At 40.5% G+C, this 17,471-nt stretch overlaps 1 protein-coding gene and 1 pseudogene across 1 annotated transcript in view; both read right to left on the bottom strand.

The window, feature by feature from the left end:
• Positions 1-17,471, bottom strand: part of RNF24 (ring finger protein 24) — a 112,920-nt gene that overhangs the window by 5,224 nt on the left and 90,225 nt on the right. The window contains exon 5 of the mRNA XM_045980338.1: positions 455-534. Coding sequence (XP_045836294.1) covers positions 455-534 — 80 coding nt within the window. The remainder of the gene's footprint in view (positions 1-454; positions 535-17,471) is intronic.
• On the bottom strand, positions 9,959-10,417 carry LOC123926460 (annotated as a pseudogene).

The following is a 17,471-nucleotide window of genomic DNA, read 5'->3' as shown; positions in this document are numbered from 1 at the left end:
GAGCCACCCAGGTGCCCCGAAATAAAAGTTTTTAATAGAAATAACATAAAATTGTCAGAGAAGGGGGAATATTAATATGTCTGCATGGGAGATGGCCTCCTCTACCATTGACATTCATACTTTATTATTTTGATTTAAAATAACCATGGTTTTGATTAAAGTAAGTTTTTAAGAATAGAAGCTCTCTTGGAAGGTTCCAGTTAAGTAGCCGCTTATAGCCCTGGTTCTAAGGAGGTGGCTTATCTGGCCCTCTGCTTAAAGTCCTGCCTGGTGGTCATATTCCATCACCATAATCCCTCCTAATGTCACATGTATACACACACACACACACACACCCCCGTGGGGTACATTCTGCTTTCTGTATTGCAGACCAGTCATAGCTTGTCTGGCACTGTCCCAAGCCCACAAGTTGCTTGATATACCTCAAACACAGGTCCCTTTAAATAATACTCACTTTCTGTGGAAGGCATGCTTACATGGACAAATGCCCAACTCATCTCGAGGCTTGAAGTCTTCTAGACACACTGCACAGAGCTGAAAGACAAATTCACAGGTGAGGCAATGTGTCTGCTAAGTACACTCGCAGCCCCGAAGTAAAGTACAGACCCTGAGGCCAGCCATTTGAAGGGACTTACAAGGTCCCATGACTCCTTAAGTGAAAGAAACCGGCTGGAATGTGTCAGGTCTTCTGAAGAAGAGTCTTATGCTTTTCCTGTCACCTGTCTTCAAGATAGAGGGCAGACAGGAAGAGACAGCAAAGGCAGCTTCCTTTACTTCAGTGCATTGGCAGAGTCTCACTTAGGTTTATTCTTAGTAGACAGACTGAATATAATGCAATTTTCCTGTGGTGGATGAGGGGCTGACTCCCAGGGAATGCCTGCTCAGCAGCACAGCCCCTAAGGGGGATGGCCCATGCCCTGGGGGTCTCCTTCGGTTTTTCATAATGTAGAAATTATAAACCATGGCACAGTCTGCAGTAACATGCTTTTTATAGTTCTTGGGGCCCTTCACTTTGGCACAGTCCTATCAGTGTCTTTGTCATATAGAGAGTTATTCGAGTCACTAAAGTTAAACTTATGAAAATATACAGATGGAGCTGTAGACAGGATCCCCCTCTGACAGGCGGCCAGGCTCTACTGCCTGGAAGGAGGCCTTCTCCTTCACAGCTAGATGCTGGGTTCTAACCACTACTACTTGGGCACATTCTAGCACCCAGGGACATCAAGTATCATTGTATATACCCACTTTACAGATGAGAAAACAGGCTCAGAGCAACCACCTTGTTGAGTAACCAGGCCTGGCTGGGGACCCAGGTCCACTGCACAGATGTCCTGCTGTACTACTTGTCTCCTGCCCAAAGCTTGAACTCCTCCCTGCTTGCTTCCCTGTCCATATCCAGGGATCCTGGATAAACCATCACTATTTCTTGTGCATCCCATTAACATGACCTCCCTGTTGCCTATATCTTCATTCACCTGTAATATGTAACCCAGTCTTCTTAGGTTATGTGACAGGACACATGGCTCTTTGTGCCCTGTGGTCAGTGTCGTGAATGTTGGTTTCCAGCAGCCTTCATTGGGGGAACTCTCGGCGGGGGGCGGAGGGGGGTTGTGTATACAGCAGATAGGATCTTCACAAGAGGAGGAGGAAAATGAATAACTGTCTTAGGTTCAGCATTACTGTGAAGACAGCAGGGGAGAAGCCAGGACAGTTAGTCTTGGCTCAGACACCCACTAGATGTGGGACCTCAGCCATCATGATGCCTCTCAAGCTGTTTCTTCATCTGTAAACTGGGGACACTACCTGCCCCACTGTCATCAGTTCAGACAAGGGGCAGGGCTGAGGAGGCAGTAAGGCAGTCAGTCTATCAATACTAGTGGTTTTTATTTACATTTAAATTTCATGATGGGCACACTATTTTTAAGCCCATTTTTGACTTCTGGAGGAAGGCTGAGAATAAGCTATGAGGAAAGGTGAGAAACTAGCAGTTCCAGCCATGGGGGCCATCTTTTTGGGCTTTAGCTTCCCATCTGTAAAGGGGGATGATGTTCCCACCTCACAGACTATATGAACAGGCCCTTCTGGCCTTAAACACAAAGCTTCTCTCCCAGCACAGGAGGGAAAGAGGGTTAGGACTGCTGGCTCTGCTTCTGGAGATTCAGTGCTGATCCTAACAAAGGGCAAGAAGTTGGTAAGCCACTCATTTTAATTTGCTTATTTTTCTAGGATCCAAGATTAGATTTGTAGCCTTTTCAAAACAGAGTTATGACTATTGGTTATAATGTGCTACTATATATATATATTTTTAAAGATTTTTATTTATTTATCCAACAGAAATCACAAGTAGGCAGAGCAGCAGGCGGGGGCGGGTGGGGGAGCAGGCTCCCCAGAGAGCCCTGGGATCATGACCTGAGCCAAAGGCAGAGGCTTTAACCCACTGAGCCACCCAGGCACCCCAAGTGCCATTATATTCTTAAATTCTAAAACCATAGTCACCCAGGAAAAAAAAGAAGATAAATTCTGACATGTTAAGTGCCATAGGTGACCATAAGCCAAGGGTAGTCACAAAGAGAAAAGCCTCAGATCTGACTTCTCAAAAGTATCATGAAGTGCCAAACTAATTTTATAACTTTATAGATCATATTTTGCAAATCAGCTTTACTTCCCAGTATTTCAACAAGATTGCTTCTCCGGTGTAACTTCCCATACCTTTTTAAAAATGGAGATGTAATTTACATAATATTCACCACTTTATACAATTCAGCAGTTTTTAGTATATTCACAGAATTGTGCAACCATCATCACTACCCAATTCCAGGACATTTCATTCCCTGCCTCCAAAGCACACACCCATAAGCAGTCACTCCCCGTTCCCCCTACTTCCCAGTCCCTGGCAACCACTAATCACTTTCTGTCTGGATGGATTTGTCTATTCTGGTCATTTCTAGAATGAAATGGAATCGTGAAATGGTATCTTACAATATGTGGTCTTTTTTGTCTGCCTTTCTTTTTTTTTAAATTTAATTAATTTATTTTTTCAGTGTAACAGTATTCATTGTTTTTTTTTTTTTTTTTTTTAAAGATTTTATTTATTTATTTGACAGAGAGAGATCACAAGTAGGCAGATAGGCAGGCAGAGAGAGTGAGAGGAAAGCAGGCTCCCTTCAGAGCAGAGAGCCGGACGTGGGACTCGATCCCAGGACCCTGAGATCATGACCCGAGCCGAAGGCAGTGGCTTAAACCACTGAGCCACCCAGGTGCCCCGTATTCATTGTTTTTTCACAACAGCCAGTGCTCCATGCAAAACGTGCCCTCCCCATTACCCACCACCTGTTCCTCCAACCTCCCACCCCTGACCCCTCAAAACCCTCAGATTGTTTTTCAGAGTCCATAGTCTCTTATGGTTCACCTCCCCTTCCAATTTTTTTTTTATAAACATATAATGTATTTTTATCCCCAGGGGTACAGGTCTGTGAATTGCCAGGTTTACACACTTCACAGCACTCACAATAGCACATACTCTACCCAATGTCCATAACCCCCTCCCCCTCTCCTAATCCCACCTCCCCCCAGCAACCCCCAGTTTGTTTTGTGAGATTAAGAGTCATTTATGGTTTGTCTCCCTCCCAATCCCATCTTGTTTCATTTATTCTTCTCCTATCCCCCTAACCCCCCATGTTGCTTCTCCATGTCCTCAAATCAAGGAGATCATATGACAGTTGTCTTTCTCCGATTGACTTATTTCACTAAGCATGATACCCTCTAGTTCCATCCACGTCGTCGCAAATGGCAAGATTTCATTTCTTTTGATGGCTGCATAGTATTCCATTGTGTATATATACCACACCTTCTTTATCCATTCATCTGTTGATGGACATCTAGGCTCGTTCCATAGTTTGGCTATTGTAGACATTGCTGCTATAAACATTCGGGTACACGTGCCCCTTCGGATCACTATGTTTGTATCTTTAGGGTAAATACCCAGTAGTGCAATTGCTGGGTCATAGGGTAGTTCTATTTTCAACATTTTGAGGAACCTCCATGCTGTTTTCCAGAGTGGTTGCACCAGCTTGCATTCCCACCAACAGTGTAGAAGGGTTCCCCTTTCTCCGCATCCTCGCCAGCATCTGTCATTTCTTGACTTGTTAATTTTAGCCATTCTGACTGGTGTGAGGTGATATCTCATTGTGGTTTTGATTTGTATTTCCCTGATGCCGAGTGACGTGGAGCACTTTTTCATGTGTCTGTTGGCCATCTGGATGTCTTCTTTGCAGAAATGTCTGTTCATGTCCTCTGCCCATTTCTTGATTGGATTGTTTGTTCTTTGGGTGTTGAGTTTGCTAGGTTCCTTATAGATTTTGGATACTAGCCCTTTATCTGATATGTCGTTTGCAAATATCTTCTCCCATTCTGTCAGTTGTCTTTTGGTTTTGTTAACTGTTTCCTTTGCTGTGCAAAAGCTTTTGATCTTGATGAAATCCCAATAATTCATTTTTGCCCTTGCTTCCCTTGCCTTTGGCAATGTTCCTAGGAAGATGTTGCTGCGGCTGAGGTCGAAGAGGTTGCTGCCTGCGTTCTCCTCAAGGATTTTGATGGATTCCTTTCTCACATTGAGGTCCTTCATCCATTTTGAGTCTATTTTCGTGTGTGGTGTAAGGAAGTGGTCCAATTTCATTTTTCTGCATGTGGCTGTCCAATTTTCCCAGCACCATTTATTGAAGAGGCTGTCTTTTTTCCATTGGACATTCTTTCCTGCTTTGTCAAAGATTAGTTGACCATAGAGTTGAGGGTCTATTTCTGGGCTCTCTATTCTGTTCCACTGATCGATGTGTCTGTTTTTGTGCCAGTACCATGCTGTCTTGATGATGACAACTTTGTAATAGAGCTTGAAGTCCGGAACTGTGATGCCACCAACTTTGGCTTTCTTTTTCAATATTCCTTTGGCTATTCAAGGTCTTTTCTGGTTCCATATAAATTTTAGGATTATTTGTTCCATTTCTTTGAAAAAAATGGATGGTATTTTGATAGGGATTGCATTAAATGTGTAGATTGCTTTAGGTAGCATAGACATTTTCACAATATTTATTCTTCCAATCCAGGAGCATGGAACATTTTTCCATTTCTTTGTGTCTTCCTCAATTTCTTTCATGAGTACTTTATAATTTTCTGCGTATAGATTCTTAGCCTCTTTGGTTAGGTTTATTCCTAGGTATCTTATAGTTTCGGGTGCAATTGTAAATGGGATTGACTCCTTAATTTCTCTTTCTTCTGTCTTGTTGTTGGTGTACAGAAATGCAACTGATTGCCTTTCTTTACTTAGCACGATGCCTTCAAAGTTCATCCACATTTATTCACTTTTATGGCTAAAGAGTATTATGGATATACCATATTTGTTTACCCATTCATATGTTGATGGCAACTTGGATTATTTCTACCCTTTGGCTATTGAGAATAATGTTGCTCTGAACAAATAACTGAAGGACGTCTCGGTGGCTAGGTCTGTCAAGTGTCTGCCTTTAGCTCAGGTCATGATCCCAGCGCCCTGGGATGGAGTCCCCTATTGGGCTCCCTCCTATGGGGAGTCTGTTTCTCCCTCTGCCTGCTGCTCTCCCTGCTTGTGCTTGCGGACACATACACTCTGACAAAAAATAAGCTAAATCTTTAAAAAAGGGGGTGCATGGGTGGATCAGTGGGTTAAACCTCTGCCTTCAGCTCTGGTCATGATCTCAGGGTCCTGGGATGGAGCCCCGCATCGGGCTCTCGGCTCAGCGGGGAGCCTGCTTCCCCCTTTCTCTCTGCCTGCCTCTCTGCCTACTTGTGATCTCTCTCTCTCTGTTAAATAAATAAATAAAAATCTTTTAAAAAAAATCTTTAAAAAACCTACAACAAACCAGACAAGTAATTGAGGTTTTTTTTTATTTTTAAAGATTTTATTTATTTTTTTTTGTCAGAGAGAGAGCACAAGTAGGCAGAGTGGCAGGCAGAGGCAGAGAGAGAAGCAGGCTCCCTGCTGCGTAAGGAGCCGGATGTAGGACTGGATCCCAGGACCTCGGGATCATGACCCAAACTGAAGGCAGCTGCTTAACCAACTGAGCCACCCAGGTGTTCCGTAATTAAGTTTTCAATTCTCTGGTTATTTAACTAGGAGTAATTGTTAGGTCATATGATAACTCTAACTTTTTTTTTTTTTTAAGATTTTATTTATTTGAGAGAGAGAGAGAGCAAAAGAGAGCATGAATAGGGCGGAGAGGGAGAAGCAGGCTCCCCGCTAAACAGGGAGCCTGACATGGGGCTCAATTCCAGGACCCTGGGATCACAACCAAAGCTGAAGGCAGTTGCTTAACCAACGGAACCACCCAGGCATCCCTGTATTTAACTTTCTGAGGAATGACTAAACTGTTTTCCAGAGTGGCTACATAATTTCATGTTCCCACCAGCTGTGTATGAAGGGTCCAATTTCTCCTTATCATCAGGTTATTATTATTGTCTTTTTGATTATAGCCATCCTAGATGGTATGAAGTGGTATCTCATTGTGGTTTTGATGTGCATTTTTTGACTAATGATATTGTGCTTATTGGTCTGTTACAAATCTTCTTTGGAGAAATGTCTGTTCCCTTTGCCCCATTTTTTTTTTCAGTAGCATTATTTTTCTTTTTATTATTGACATGTACAATTTCTTTATAAATATTCTAGATAAAAATCCCTTATCAGATAGCCAACTAATTTTGACAAAGATGCAAAAGCATTTCAATGACAGGACAACTTTTTCAACAAATGGTATTGGAGTAATTGGACATGCATAGGCATCAAAAGCATTATATCACCCCTAACGCATAAACAACCAAAGGAAAAAAAAAGTCGATAAACTGGACTTCATCAAACTAAAAAGCTTCTGTTCTGCAGAAGACTTGCTAGGATGAAAGGACTGATATAAAATATTTACAGGGGCGCCTGGGTGGCTCAGTGGTTTAGGCCACTGCCTTCAGCTCAGGTCATGATCTCAGGGTCCTCGGATCGAGTCCCGCATCGGGCTTTCTGCTTGGCAGGGAGCCTGCTTCCCTCTCACTCTCTCTGCTTGCCTCTCTGCCTACTTGTGATCTCTCTCTGTCAAATAAATAAATAAAATCTTAAAAAAAATATTTACAGATCTTTTTATTTTGTAGGCTTTTTATTATTGAGTTATAACAGTTCTTTATATATTGTGGATACTAGACTCTTAACAGATACAAGATCTGCAAATGTTTTCTCCCTGTGGGTTGTCTTTTTACTTTCTTGATAAAGTTATTTGAAGTATGAGGGTTTTTAAATTTTGATGAAGTTCAATTTATGTGTTTTTTTTTCCTTTGGTTGCTTGTGCTTTAGGTGTCATGTTTAAGAAACTCTTTGGGTTATTGAACCCAAAGTCACAAAAATGTGTATCTATGCTTATTTCTAAGAGTTTTAGAATTTCAGTTGTTACATATAGGTCTCTGGTCCAAGTTTTAGTTAATTTTTGTATATGGTGTGAAGCAGGGTTCCAACTTCATTCTTTTGCATAATTTGGTTATCTAGTTATCACGCACCATTTACTGAATCAACTATTCTTTTCCTATTGGATTGTCTTGACACACTTATTGAAAATCAATTGACGGGGCGCCTGGGTGGCTCAGTGGGTTAAAGCCTCTGCCTTCAGCTCAGGTCATGATCCCAGGGTACTGGGATCAAGCCCCGAACCGGGCTCTCTGCTCAGCAGGCAACCTGCTTTTCCCTCTCTCTCTGCCTGCCTCTCTGCCTACTTGTGATCTCTGTCTGTTTAAAAAAAAAAAAAAAAAATTGGGCGCCTGGGTGGCTCAGTGGATTAAGCCGCTGCCTCCAGCTCAGGTCATGATCTCAGGGTCCTGGAATCGAGCCCTGCATCGGGCTCTCTGCTCCACAGGGAGCCTGCTTCCTCCTCTCTCTCTGCCTGCCTCTCTGCCTACTTGTGATCTCTCTCTGTCAAATAAATAAATAAAATCTTAAAAAAAAAAATCAATTGACCATAAATGTGTAAGTTTGTTTTTGAACTCTCAATTCTGTTCTATTGATCTGCATGTTTTTCCAACTGCTAGTATCACACTGTCTTAAATGTTGAAGCTTTAAGTTCCAAAATTGGGAGGTGTGAATCCTCCAACTCTGTTCTTTTTCAAGATTGTTTTTGGATATTCTGGGTTCCTTGCACTTCCATGTGAATTTTCAAATCTGCTTGTCAATTTCTCCCCCCCCCCCCAAAAAGACAGCTGTGATTTTGATAGGGATAGCATTGATTCTGTAAATATTATGGGGAATATTGCCATCCTATCAATAGTAGGTCTTCAAAACCATGAACATAGCAGGTCTTTCCACTTATATAGGTTTTCCTTAATATCCTTCAAGGATTTTTTTCTTTTTAGGATTTATTTGTCAGAGAGAGAGAGAGAGCGAGCAAGCATGCACACACGTGCACAAGCAGGAGGAGCAGCAGGCAGAGGGAGAAGCAGGCTTCCTGCTGTGTAAGAAGCCTGATGTGCTCGGTCCCAGGACTCTGGGATCATGACCCAAGCTGAAGGCAGACATTTAACTGACTGAGCCACCCAGGTGTCCCAGATATCCTTCAAGGATATTTTGTAGTTTTTAGTGTAGAAGTCTGAGCTTCTTTATTAAATTTATTCCCAGGGGCGCCTGGGTGGCTCAGTGGGTTAAAGCCTCTGCTTTCAGCTCAGGTCATGATCCCAGGATCCTGGGATCGAGCCCCACATCAGGCTCTCTGCTCAGCGGGGAGGCTGCTTCCCCCTTCTCTCTCTCTGCCTGCCTGTCTACTTGTGAGCTCTGTCAAATGAATAAATAAAATCTTAAAAAAAAATTATTCCCAGTTACCTTAATCTTTTTGATGCTGTTGTAAATGGAATAGTTTTCTTAATTTCACTTTTGAATTATTCATTGCCAATGCATAGAAATACAGCTGGTTTTTGTATATTGATCTTGTATCCTGGACATCTGTTGAACTCATTTATTAGCACTCATGATTTTTGGTGGATTCTTTAGAATTTTCAGTTTTTATAAATACATATCATCTGCAAATACAGTTTTACTTCTTCCTTTCTAATCTGGATACCTTTTATTACCTTTTCTTGCCTAACTGCTCTGGCTAGTCCCTGCAGTGCAATGTTGAATGAAAGTGGTAAGAGCAGGCATCCTTGTCTTATTCTGACCTTAGGGGGAAAAGCTGTCAGCCTTTCACCATTACGATGTTAGCTCTGTGTTTTTCATAGATGTCCTTTAACAAGTTGAGGAAGTTTCCTTCTATTTCTAGTTTGTTGAGTGTTTTTATCATGTGGGTTTTTCCCTCCCTTTATCTGTTAATATCGACTGATTTTCCTTTGTTGAACCAACCTTGTATTCCTGGGATAAATTCCACTTGGTTACAATATATAATTCTTTTTATATGCTGGTAGATTTGGTTTGCTAGTATTTTGTTGAGGATTTTTTCACCTATATACGTATGGGATATTGGTTTGGAGTTCTTTTTTTTGTGATGTCTCCATCTGGTCTTGACATTAGGACCTGACAGAATGAGAAAGGAAGAGTTCCTTATCACTTTTCATTTTCTGAAGTCAAACAATGCATCCTATGATAATGTCAGCCCTGCCAGAAGCTGGGATAGGAATATATATACTTACTGACTGGTCAGTCTATAGATACTTGAGGTTGCCTGTTTTACATGTTAAAAGTCAGAAAAGTTCTTAACTGATGGTATCTGCAGAAAGCAGAAGGAAACTGGGTGAGGTACCACCGAAGTAATTTTTTTGTAGCTTGGGGAACAGCAGAAACTGCAAGTCCTTGAGGACAGTAAGACCATCAAGGTGTGATGGCTTCAGACTCAAACAGACAGAATCACATTTTACAATAAACACAAAATGTGTTTATTGGGATGGTTTCCCACTCATCTTGATTCAGGGTGCTTTAGTGCTGCTTCTATCTGAAGGAACATTTTTCTATACGCCTTGTTTTTCCTCCTGTAGGTTGTCAGAGGACAGTGGAGCAGCTAACTCACAAAACTACCATTTGTGCCTGACTAAAGTTGGTGGTGCTTTTTTTTTTTTTTTTAAAGATTTTATTTATTTATTTGACAGAGATCTCAAGTAGGCAGAGAGGCAGGCAGAGAGAGAGGAGGAAGCAGGCTCCCTGCTGAGCAGAGAGCCCGATGCGGGGCTCAGATCCCAGGACCCTGGGATCATGACCTGAGCCGAAGGCAGAGGCTTTAACCCACCGAGCCACCCAGGCGCCCCGGTTGGTGGTGCTTTTATAGCAACCTGGGCATTTCACATTTGTGGAGTAGGAAGTGGGGCTCTGCACTAGGTGCTTCTTGTGTTTCCTCGTCTCTTATGGAGAGGGATGGAGGAGATTCTTTGTGAGGGGCATGTACTTGTGGGGAGATTGTCACCATGGGAAAGGCTAGGGTCACATTCTTTCTCCATGCTCAGAAGCTGGATAACATGCCCACGTCCATTCTACTGAACTTTTAAATTTTATTTGAGAGAGAAAGACAGAGAGAGAGTGTACACACACAAAGGGGGAGAGGGGCAGAGGAAGAGGGAGAAACATACTCCCTACTCAGCAGGGAGCCTGATGAGGGGCTGGATCCCAGGACCCTGGATCACTGAGTTGAAGGCAGACACTTAACTGACTGAGCCACCCAGGTGCCCCACTATTTAACTTTCTTAAAATTTCTACAAATGCAAAATAAGGAATGCCTTATTTAAATTTTTAAAAATGTGAGTTCCCTTGCTCTTAAGACAATTATATGAAGTAACAGACATCTTAGTAATCTTGCCATCTTGTATAATGATTCCATTCATATTACACTGAGATTATATCCATAAATAAGACATGTTTGAGGGAACAATGGCTTTATGGAAACTACAGATGTATATTGGACTAGTATTCACCCAGTGTACATCTCTAAAATGCCCAAGAAGATAGGCTTTGATAATTTCCAGGTGGCTGATACTGTCTATTAATTGACCTCAAATGCAAACTGGGGAATGGAGAGTCATGTGGGGAAGACAATGTCACACACAAAAAAATCACACAGCTCAGGTGATTCAGCCAAAATGGTTTTCTTTTAAATAGATTCTGTGGTAGGCACTCATTATCATTATATATTCCCTGAATGGTTATGAGGATATCACATCTTCTGCAAAGGTAGCATTTCTAGTTCAGAAGTATCATTTAAAGTTGGAATCTTTGAGAGCTACAAAAGAACCTAAAGATGGTTGTGCTATTCAGGAAAGATCCAACTTTCTTGTTCCAAACTGAAATACAGTGGGAAGTCCCTTCCATGGCCCTCATGTGTTCAAGTCCTTGGTACATTACTGTACATGCCTCATTGACTTATGACCTTCTCTCCCATGGGATCTCTGTTCCTTGGTCAAACTGGTGGACTATATTCTACCCACTCGATCTTTAGGGTCCTGTATACTGTCAGTTCCTTATACATGCTTTTGACTTTTGTAGGGTTTTTTTTTTTTTTTAAACTGTTTTTACAATCCAAACAAACCTGAGACAAACCTCGACTGGGCTCCAAATATTTGTATACTAATTTAAAAGCAAAATTCAGGAATTTATAAGAAGACTTATCAGTAGTTCTAGAAAGACTGAAAAGTTTTCAATCTCCTCCTACATAACAAAAGGAAATCTGCACTGCCAGAGCCACTACTTCACTGGAGCAGAGGGAAGGGGATGAACCTATGGGGAGGGAGGAGAAGAAGGAAAAGATGTTCTTTCCACAGGGGGCAACTCCAATGGGTCCAACCTTTTTGTAGTCTCTTCTTGTGGAAAGCAGGGCAGAGCAGGGCCACAGCATGTCTGTTACACCACTCTTCACCCACTCCCTGACTTGGGAAAATTGACCTAAAGATAGCTCTTCCTAGTCCTTGTGCAGCTAGGATCCCACCCGCTCCTGAGATGCAGAGGGGAACAGGGTCTTCTACCCTTCTGTAGATACAGGCAATTATGTGTTGGAAGAGGGTATGGACCTAATTCAAATCCAGAAGCTATGTGGATGGCTCTACCACTGTACTGTGGATGTGAACTCAGGGTTCTACAAGGCTTTGTGTACTCTGGTTCATACGGCCACAACAGGTGGAGGAGGCCTTCTCTGATTTGGTGGCAGGACAGAAAAAGTGCAATGCGGAAACAAGATCTGGATGATGGCTGATAATTTACCAACCTTGGTGAAAGACAAACCTACATATTTATGAAAGCTGAGTAAACCACAAACAGGATAAATCCAAAGAAATCCATGCTCAGATATATCATAATTAATTCCTGAAAACTAGACAAAGAAAAAATTATCTTGAAAACAGCTGGAGAAAAAGGACATATTACTGATAGAGGATCAAGGATTTGAATAACTATGAATTTCTCACTGGAAATCATGGAGGCCAAAAGGAAGTGGCACATTTTAAAAGTGCTGAAAGAGGGAGCCTGGCTGGCTCAGTCAGTTAAGGCGCCTGCTTATGGCTCAGCTCATGATCCTGGGGTCCTGGGATCAAGCCCTGCACTGTGCTTCCTGATCAGTGGGGAGTCTGCTTCCCCCTCTCTCTCCCCTCCCTGCTTGTGCTGTCTTGTTCTCCAATGAGTAAATAAAATCTTAAAAAAAAAAAAAAAGTGCTGAAAGAAAATACGTGTCAACCCAGAGTTCTATACCAAATAAAAATATCCTTTAGGAATGAAGGTGAAATAAAGACATTTTCAGATGAAGGCCAACTAGTAGAATTCACAGCCAGCAGATCTGCTCTAAAAGAAATGCTAAAGGAATATCATCAGATAGAAGGAAAATGGAATTAAGAAGGAAATTGGAATATTAGGAATGAAAAAACAACAGAAATGATAAATATTTATCACTATTTTTCCTCTCCTGAATTTTGTAAAATACATTTGATAGTCTTAAGTAAAAAAATACAACACTGTCTGATGGGATTTTCAATGAATATAGATGTAATATGATAGCTATTGCATAAAGGGAAAAAGATAAAGGGAGCTATATGATGGAAGGTTTGTTTCTACATTCCAACTGAAGTGCTAAAAAGTTGATTCTAATTATTTTATACTCCACTAAAATATTACACAAAAAGATAAAGTCAAAATCATAATAGATACTAAAAATGGATTACTAGGGGTGTCTGGGTTGCTCAGTTGGTTGAGTGTTTGCCTTTGGCTCAGGTCATGGTTCTGCGGTCCTGGGACTGAGCCCCGCATTGGGCTTCTACTTGGTGGGGAGTCTGCTTCTCTCTCTCCCTTTGCCCCTACCCCTGCTCATGCTCGCTCTTGTGCTCTCTTGAATAAATGAAAAAAAAAATGTTTAAAAAAGGAAAAGTGAATTACTAAAATGGATTGTTAAAAATGTTCAAATAACCCTAAGAAGGCAGGAATAAGGAAAAGGAATGACAAAGATAGGGAAAAGCAGAAGACAAATAATATAATATTGGGCCTAATTCCAAACATCAATAATTGCCTCTAATGTAAATGGTCTAAACATACCAATTAAAACAAAGATTGGCAGAGTGGGTTAAAGGAAAAAAAAAAAGACCATAACCCAAACTTATGCTATCTATAAGAAAACTCACTTCAAATATAATTATATAGGTAGACTGAAAATAAAAAGATGGAAAAAGACATGCTATGCAAACAATCAAAAGAAAGCTAGAGGTGCTATATATTTTTTTAAAAAGGAGTTAATTCTTTTTATTTATTTTAGAGAGAGAGAGAAAGAGCGAGCTTGTGAGCACAAATGGGGGAGAGAATCTTCAAGCAGACTCCCCACTGAGTGGGGAGCCTGATGTGGGGCTTGATCTCACCATCCATGAGATCATGACCTGAGCTAAAACTAAGAGTCGGATACTTAACTGACTGAGCTGCCCAGACGCCCCAGCTAGAGGTGCTATATTAATACTAGGCAAAGATTTCAAAGCAAAGAAAACTACCAGAGATGAAGAGGGTATTACAATTTCAATAAAAGTATCAATTCACCAAGAAGACACAATCCTAAAAATCCTAAATGTGTATTTGGCTAACAACAGAGCCTTATATAAATAAATAAATAAATGGAAAGACATAATATGTTTATAGATTAGAAGACTCATGGTAAAGATACCAATTTTCCCCTGATTATATATAGACTTAATGCAGTACTAATCAAAAATCCCAGCAGGATTTCTTCTTTTTTTGTAGATATAGACTAACTGATGCTACAATATATGTGGAAGAGTGAGGAATTAGACTAGCTATAACAGTTTTGGAAAAGAATAAAGTTGGAGGATCATTGATTTTAAGATTTATGAAGCTATGGTAAGTTTTATTAGTAAAGCTACATTAAAACTGTGGTGTTGGAGAAGGGATGAGTGTATAAATCAAAGGAACAGAATAGAGAATCCAGAAATAGAGTCACAAAATATGACCATTTGATTTTTGACAAAGGAAATTTAATGGAGAAAGCTACCACTCACCAAACTAGAGCTAGGGACACTGTGGTGAACAAATCAAAGACTAAGTGCAAACAGGGGCAGATCATAAACTAATGCCAAGACTCTGAGGCTTCTCTTGAAGAACCCCAGATCTAGCAACAACTAGCCTATATTTCCACATGGCAACAATCAGCTAGAGCTGAGTGCTGGCAACTCCTTTAACAGGACCTACATGTCCCAGTGTGTCACAGCACCCTTCTGTTTTTGACACCAAGACTTCATTAGATGTCATATATTAACCCACTTGCATGACAGTTCTGTTGTTTCTCTCAGATCTCCTTCTGTATATCTGTGTCTCTATGAAGAGATGGAGAAATAAACAAAAATAGGAAAGACTATGGGTACTGAGAGGACATTTTCTTCACAGAAGGACGATATATTCTCGTGTTTTGATTATGTATATGTATCTCCTTAGCTTCACTTACTGTAAATGTTGTTTGACTCCTATACTGGTAGGAAAAATTAAGCAAAAATGATATAGTCACAGCTATAGAGCCAACTGTCTAAGAAGCTGGTGGGGGTGGTATCTGGGCATCTCAGTCTACAAGGTCCCAGGAAGTCTCCCTTAGGGAAGCAAAAGCCAAGGAGAAGCTGTTTGTGCAACACCGGTACCCCCAAGAACTTCTCAGCATATCCCAGATAACACACAGCACCCTCTGCATACTTCAGTGTGACTTTCTCATTTATAGTCCCCTCTACCAGACTGTTAACTGCTTAAGAGCAGAAATTAGTATTTTATGCTTATTTGCATTTCTCTAGTTTAGTACAGCATTGACATGTTTTATGTATCCAGTAACTCTAAAATTATTATTATTTTAAAGAGGGAGAGAAGAGGGAGAGAGAGAATCCCAAAGATGCTCCACACCCAATGCAGAGCCTGACTTAGGGTTCGATCGCACAACCCTAATACCATGACCTGAGCCAAAACCAAGAGTTGGGCACCTAACCAACTGAGCCACCCAGGTGCCCCAACTCTAAAATTATTTTAAAAGTAACATATTAACCTATTTTCCTTCCTTAAGAACCATTACATACAAAACTAATATCTTTTTTGACCAACTTCCCCTAATCTTTTTTCTCTTCTCTTCCTCCATGTAACTATTTTTCATCCTCAAACCCAATAAAACACCTTGTAGTATGCATATATATCCATGAACAATATGGTGTTTAGTTCAGTTTATATGTCAAATAAACATTTATATTACTTTGTGACTTGCTTTGTTTTGGATCCCACTAGAGATCTGTCCCAGCTGACACATTTACAGGTAGAGCTCAGTCCTTAATTATGCCTCCTTTATAGTACCTTCATTGTACTCTAACAGGTTTCCTTCCTTCCCTCCCTCTCTTGGTGGATAATCTTCCAGTTTATCATGTTTTATTTATTTACTCATCACTGATGGACATTTAGCTTGTCTTTGATATTTCACTATTGTAATTATTCACTAGTAACAGTATCCATATTGAAATTCCACAGGCTAACACAGGACCAAACTCTTACTACTGTATAATTAGGATACAGGAATGCATACATACACAACACAAAAGTCTGACAAAATAGTTTCATCACCAAGAAATGTAACTTGAAAGGACCAAATGAATTGCAAAAAATGCCTGATTGCTTCTAGAAACAAGCTGTAGAGCAAGGTTAGGTTATCCTAGCTACCAGTTTCAACACACAGCATCCTGTGCATACTTCTCCCCAAATAATGGGGAGAAGGGATCAGTAGCTGGTCAGACTCGGCAAAACTGGAATGGGTGGGTGCAAATGGGATACTAACTCCAATGCATAGTGATGCAATGCAATGTCCTCATTCAAGATAAAGACTCATTCTAATCTAGTGGGTCACACCAATGAGGAAGATTTCTGCTCCTGAGGAACCTGGTTGTTTAATACTGGTAAAATGTGTCAGAATATAACCTTTACATTTATGGTCCTCAAAGAGACCTCAAATAGAAAAGACATCATCCTCTATTACTTCATGTTAATTTTGGAAAAATTTAAAAATCAAACAGTACAAATAAATTATCAAACAAATTAATTAATTAATTAAAAAATCAAACAGTAATTGATGCTTTGGGTTTAATCCAAGGTTAGGTCTAAAATGCTGTAATACAGCAACTCTTTGATAAAAAAATATGCAAAAAGAGCAAAGGAGCAGTAGACATTTTCAAAGTATTTGACAATAATATAAATCATTCTTTTTTTCCCCCAAGATTTTATTTACTTATTTGATAAAGGGAGAGAGCATATAAGAAGGGGGAGTAGCAGGCAGAGGGAGAGGGAGAAGCAGGCTTGATCTCAGGACCCTGAGATCATGACCTGAGCCAAAGGCAGACACTTAACCAACTGAGCCACCCAGGCACCCCTAAATCATTATTTTATTATTATTCAAATAATTTTACAAATCAACTCTCTTTGAAGAGACTAGCAATGAAGTTGCCCCACAATTAGATTATATAAGACAGATATTATAATGCACACCTTTCCAAATCATTGTTTTACAAACCAATTCAAAAACTTGGAAAGGAAGGAAGAGAAAAGGGCCCTAAAATTAAAAATTCTGAAAACTGTAGTCAGAGATGACCTAAGCAGTAAAATGAAAAAGAATTCTTACAGGCGACATGCCTGAAGGTGTACAGCAGGATACACACACACTTTTGTATTCATGTTATAAAGCGTGGTAGCATAATGAACACCTGGGAACCAACCATGCAACTACATCACTAGATAATCCCAAGGAATCATATCTCCCCTTACATTCTTCTCTATTGTATCCTCTTGCCTCACCTCCCCAAAATCCCACCCCCATGAAGTAATCACTGCCTCTTTTGTGCCATTTATATGAAGGGATTACTAGGAACATTTTCAAGAACGAAATTAGTGCAAATTCATCTTGAGTAGAAAAACTAATTTACACCTACCTCCTCATATCAGGGATAGCACAGAG

Source organism: Meles meles, chromosome 16 (assembly GCF_922984935.1).
Source record: "Meles meles chromosome 16, mMelMel3.1 paternal haplotype, whole genome shotgun sequence".
NCBI lineage: Eukaryota > Metazoa > Chordata > Mammalia > Carnivora > Mustelidae > Meles > Meles meles.
This window is presented reverse-complemented; position numbering and strand designations above follow the sequence as displayed.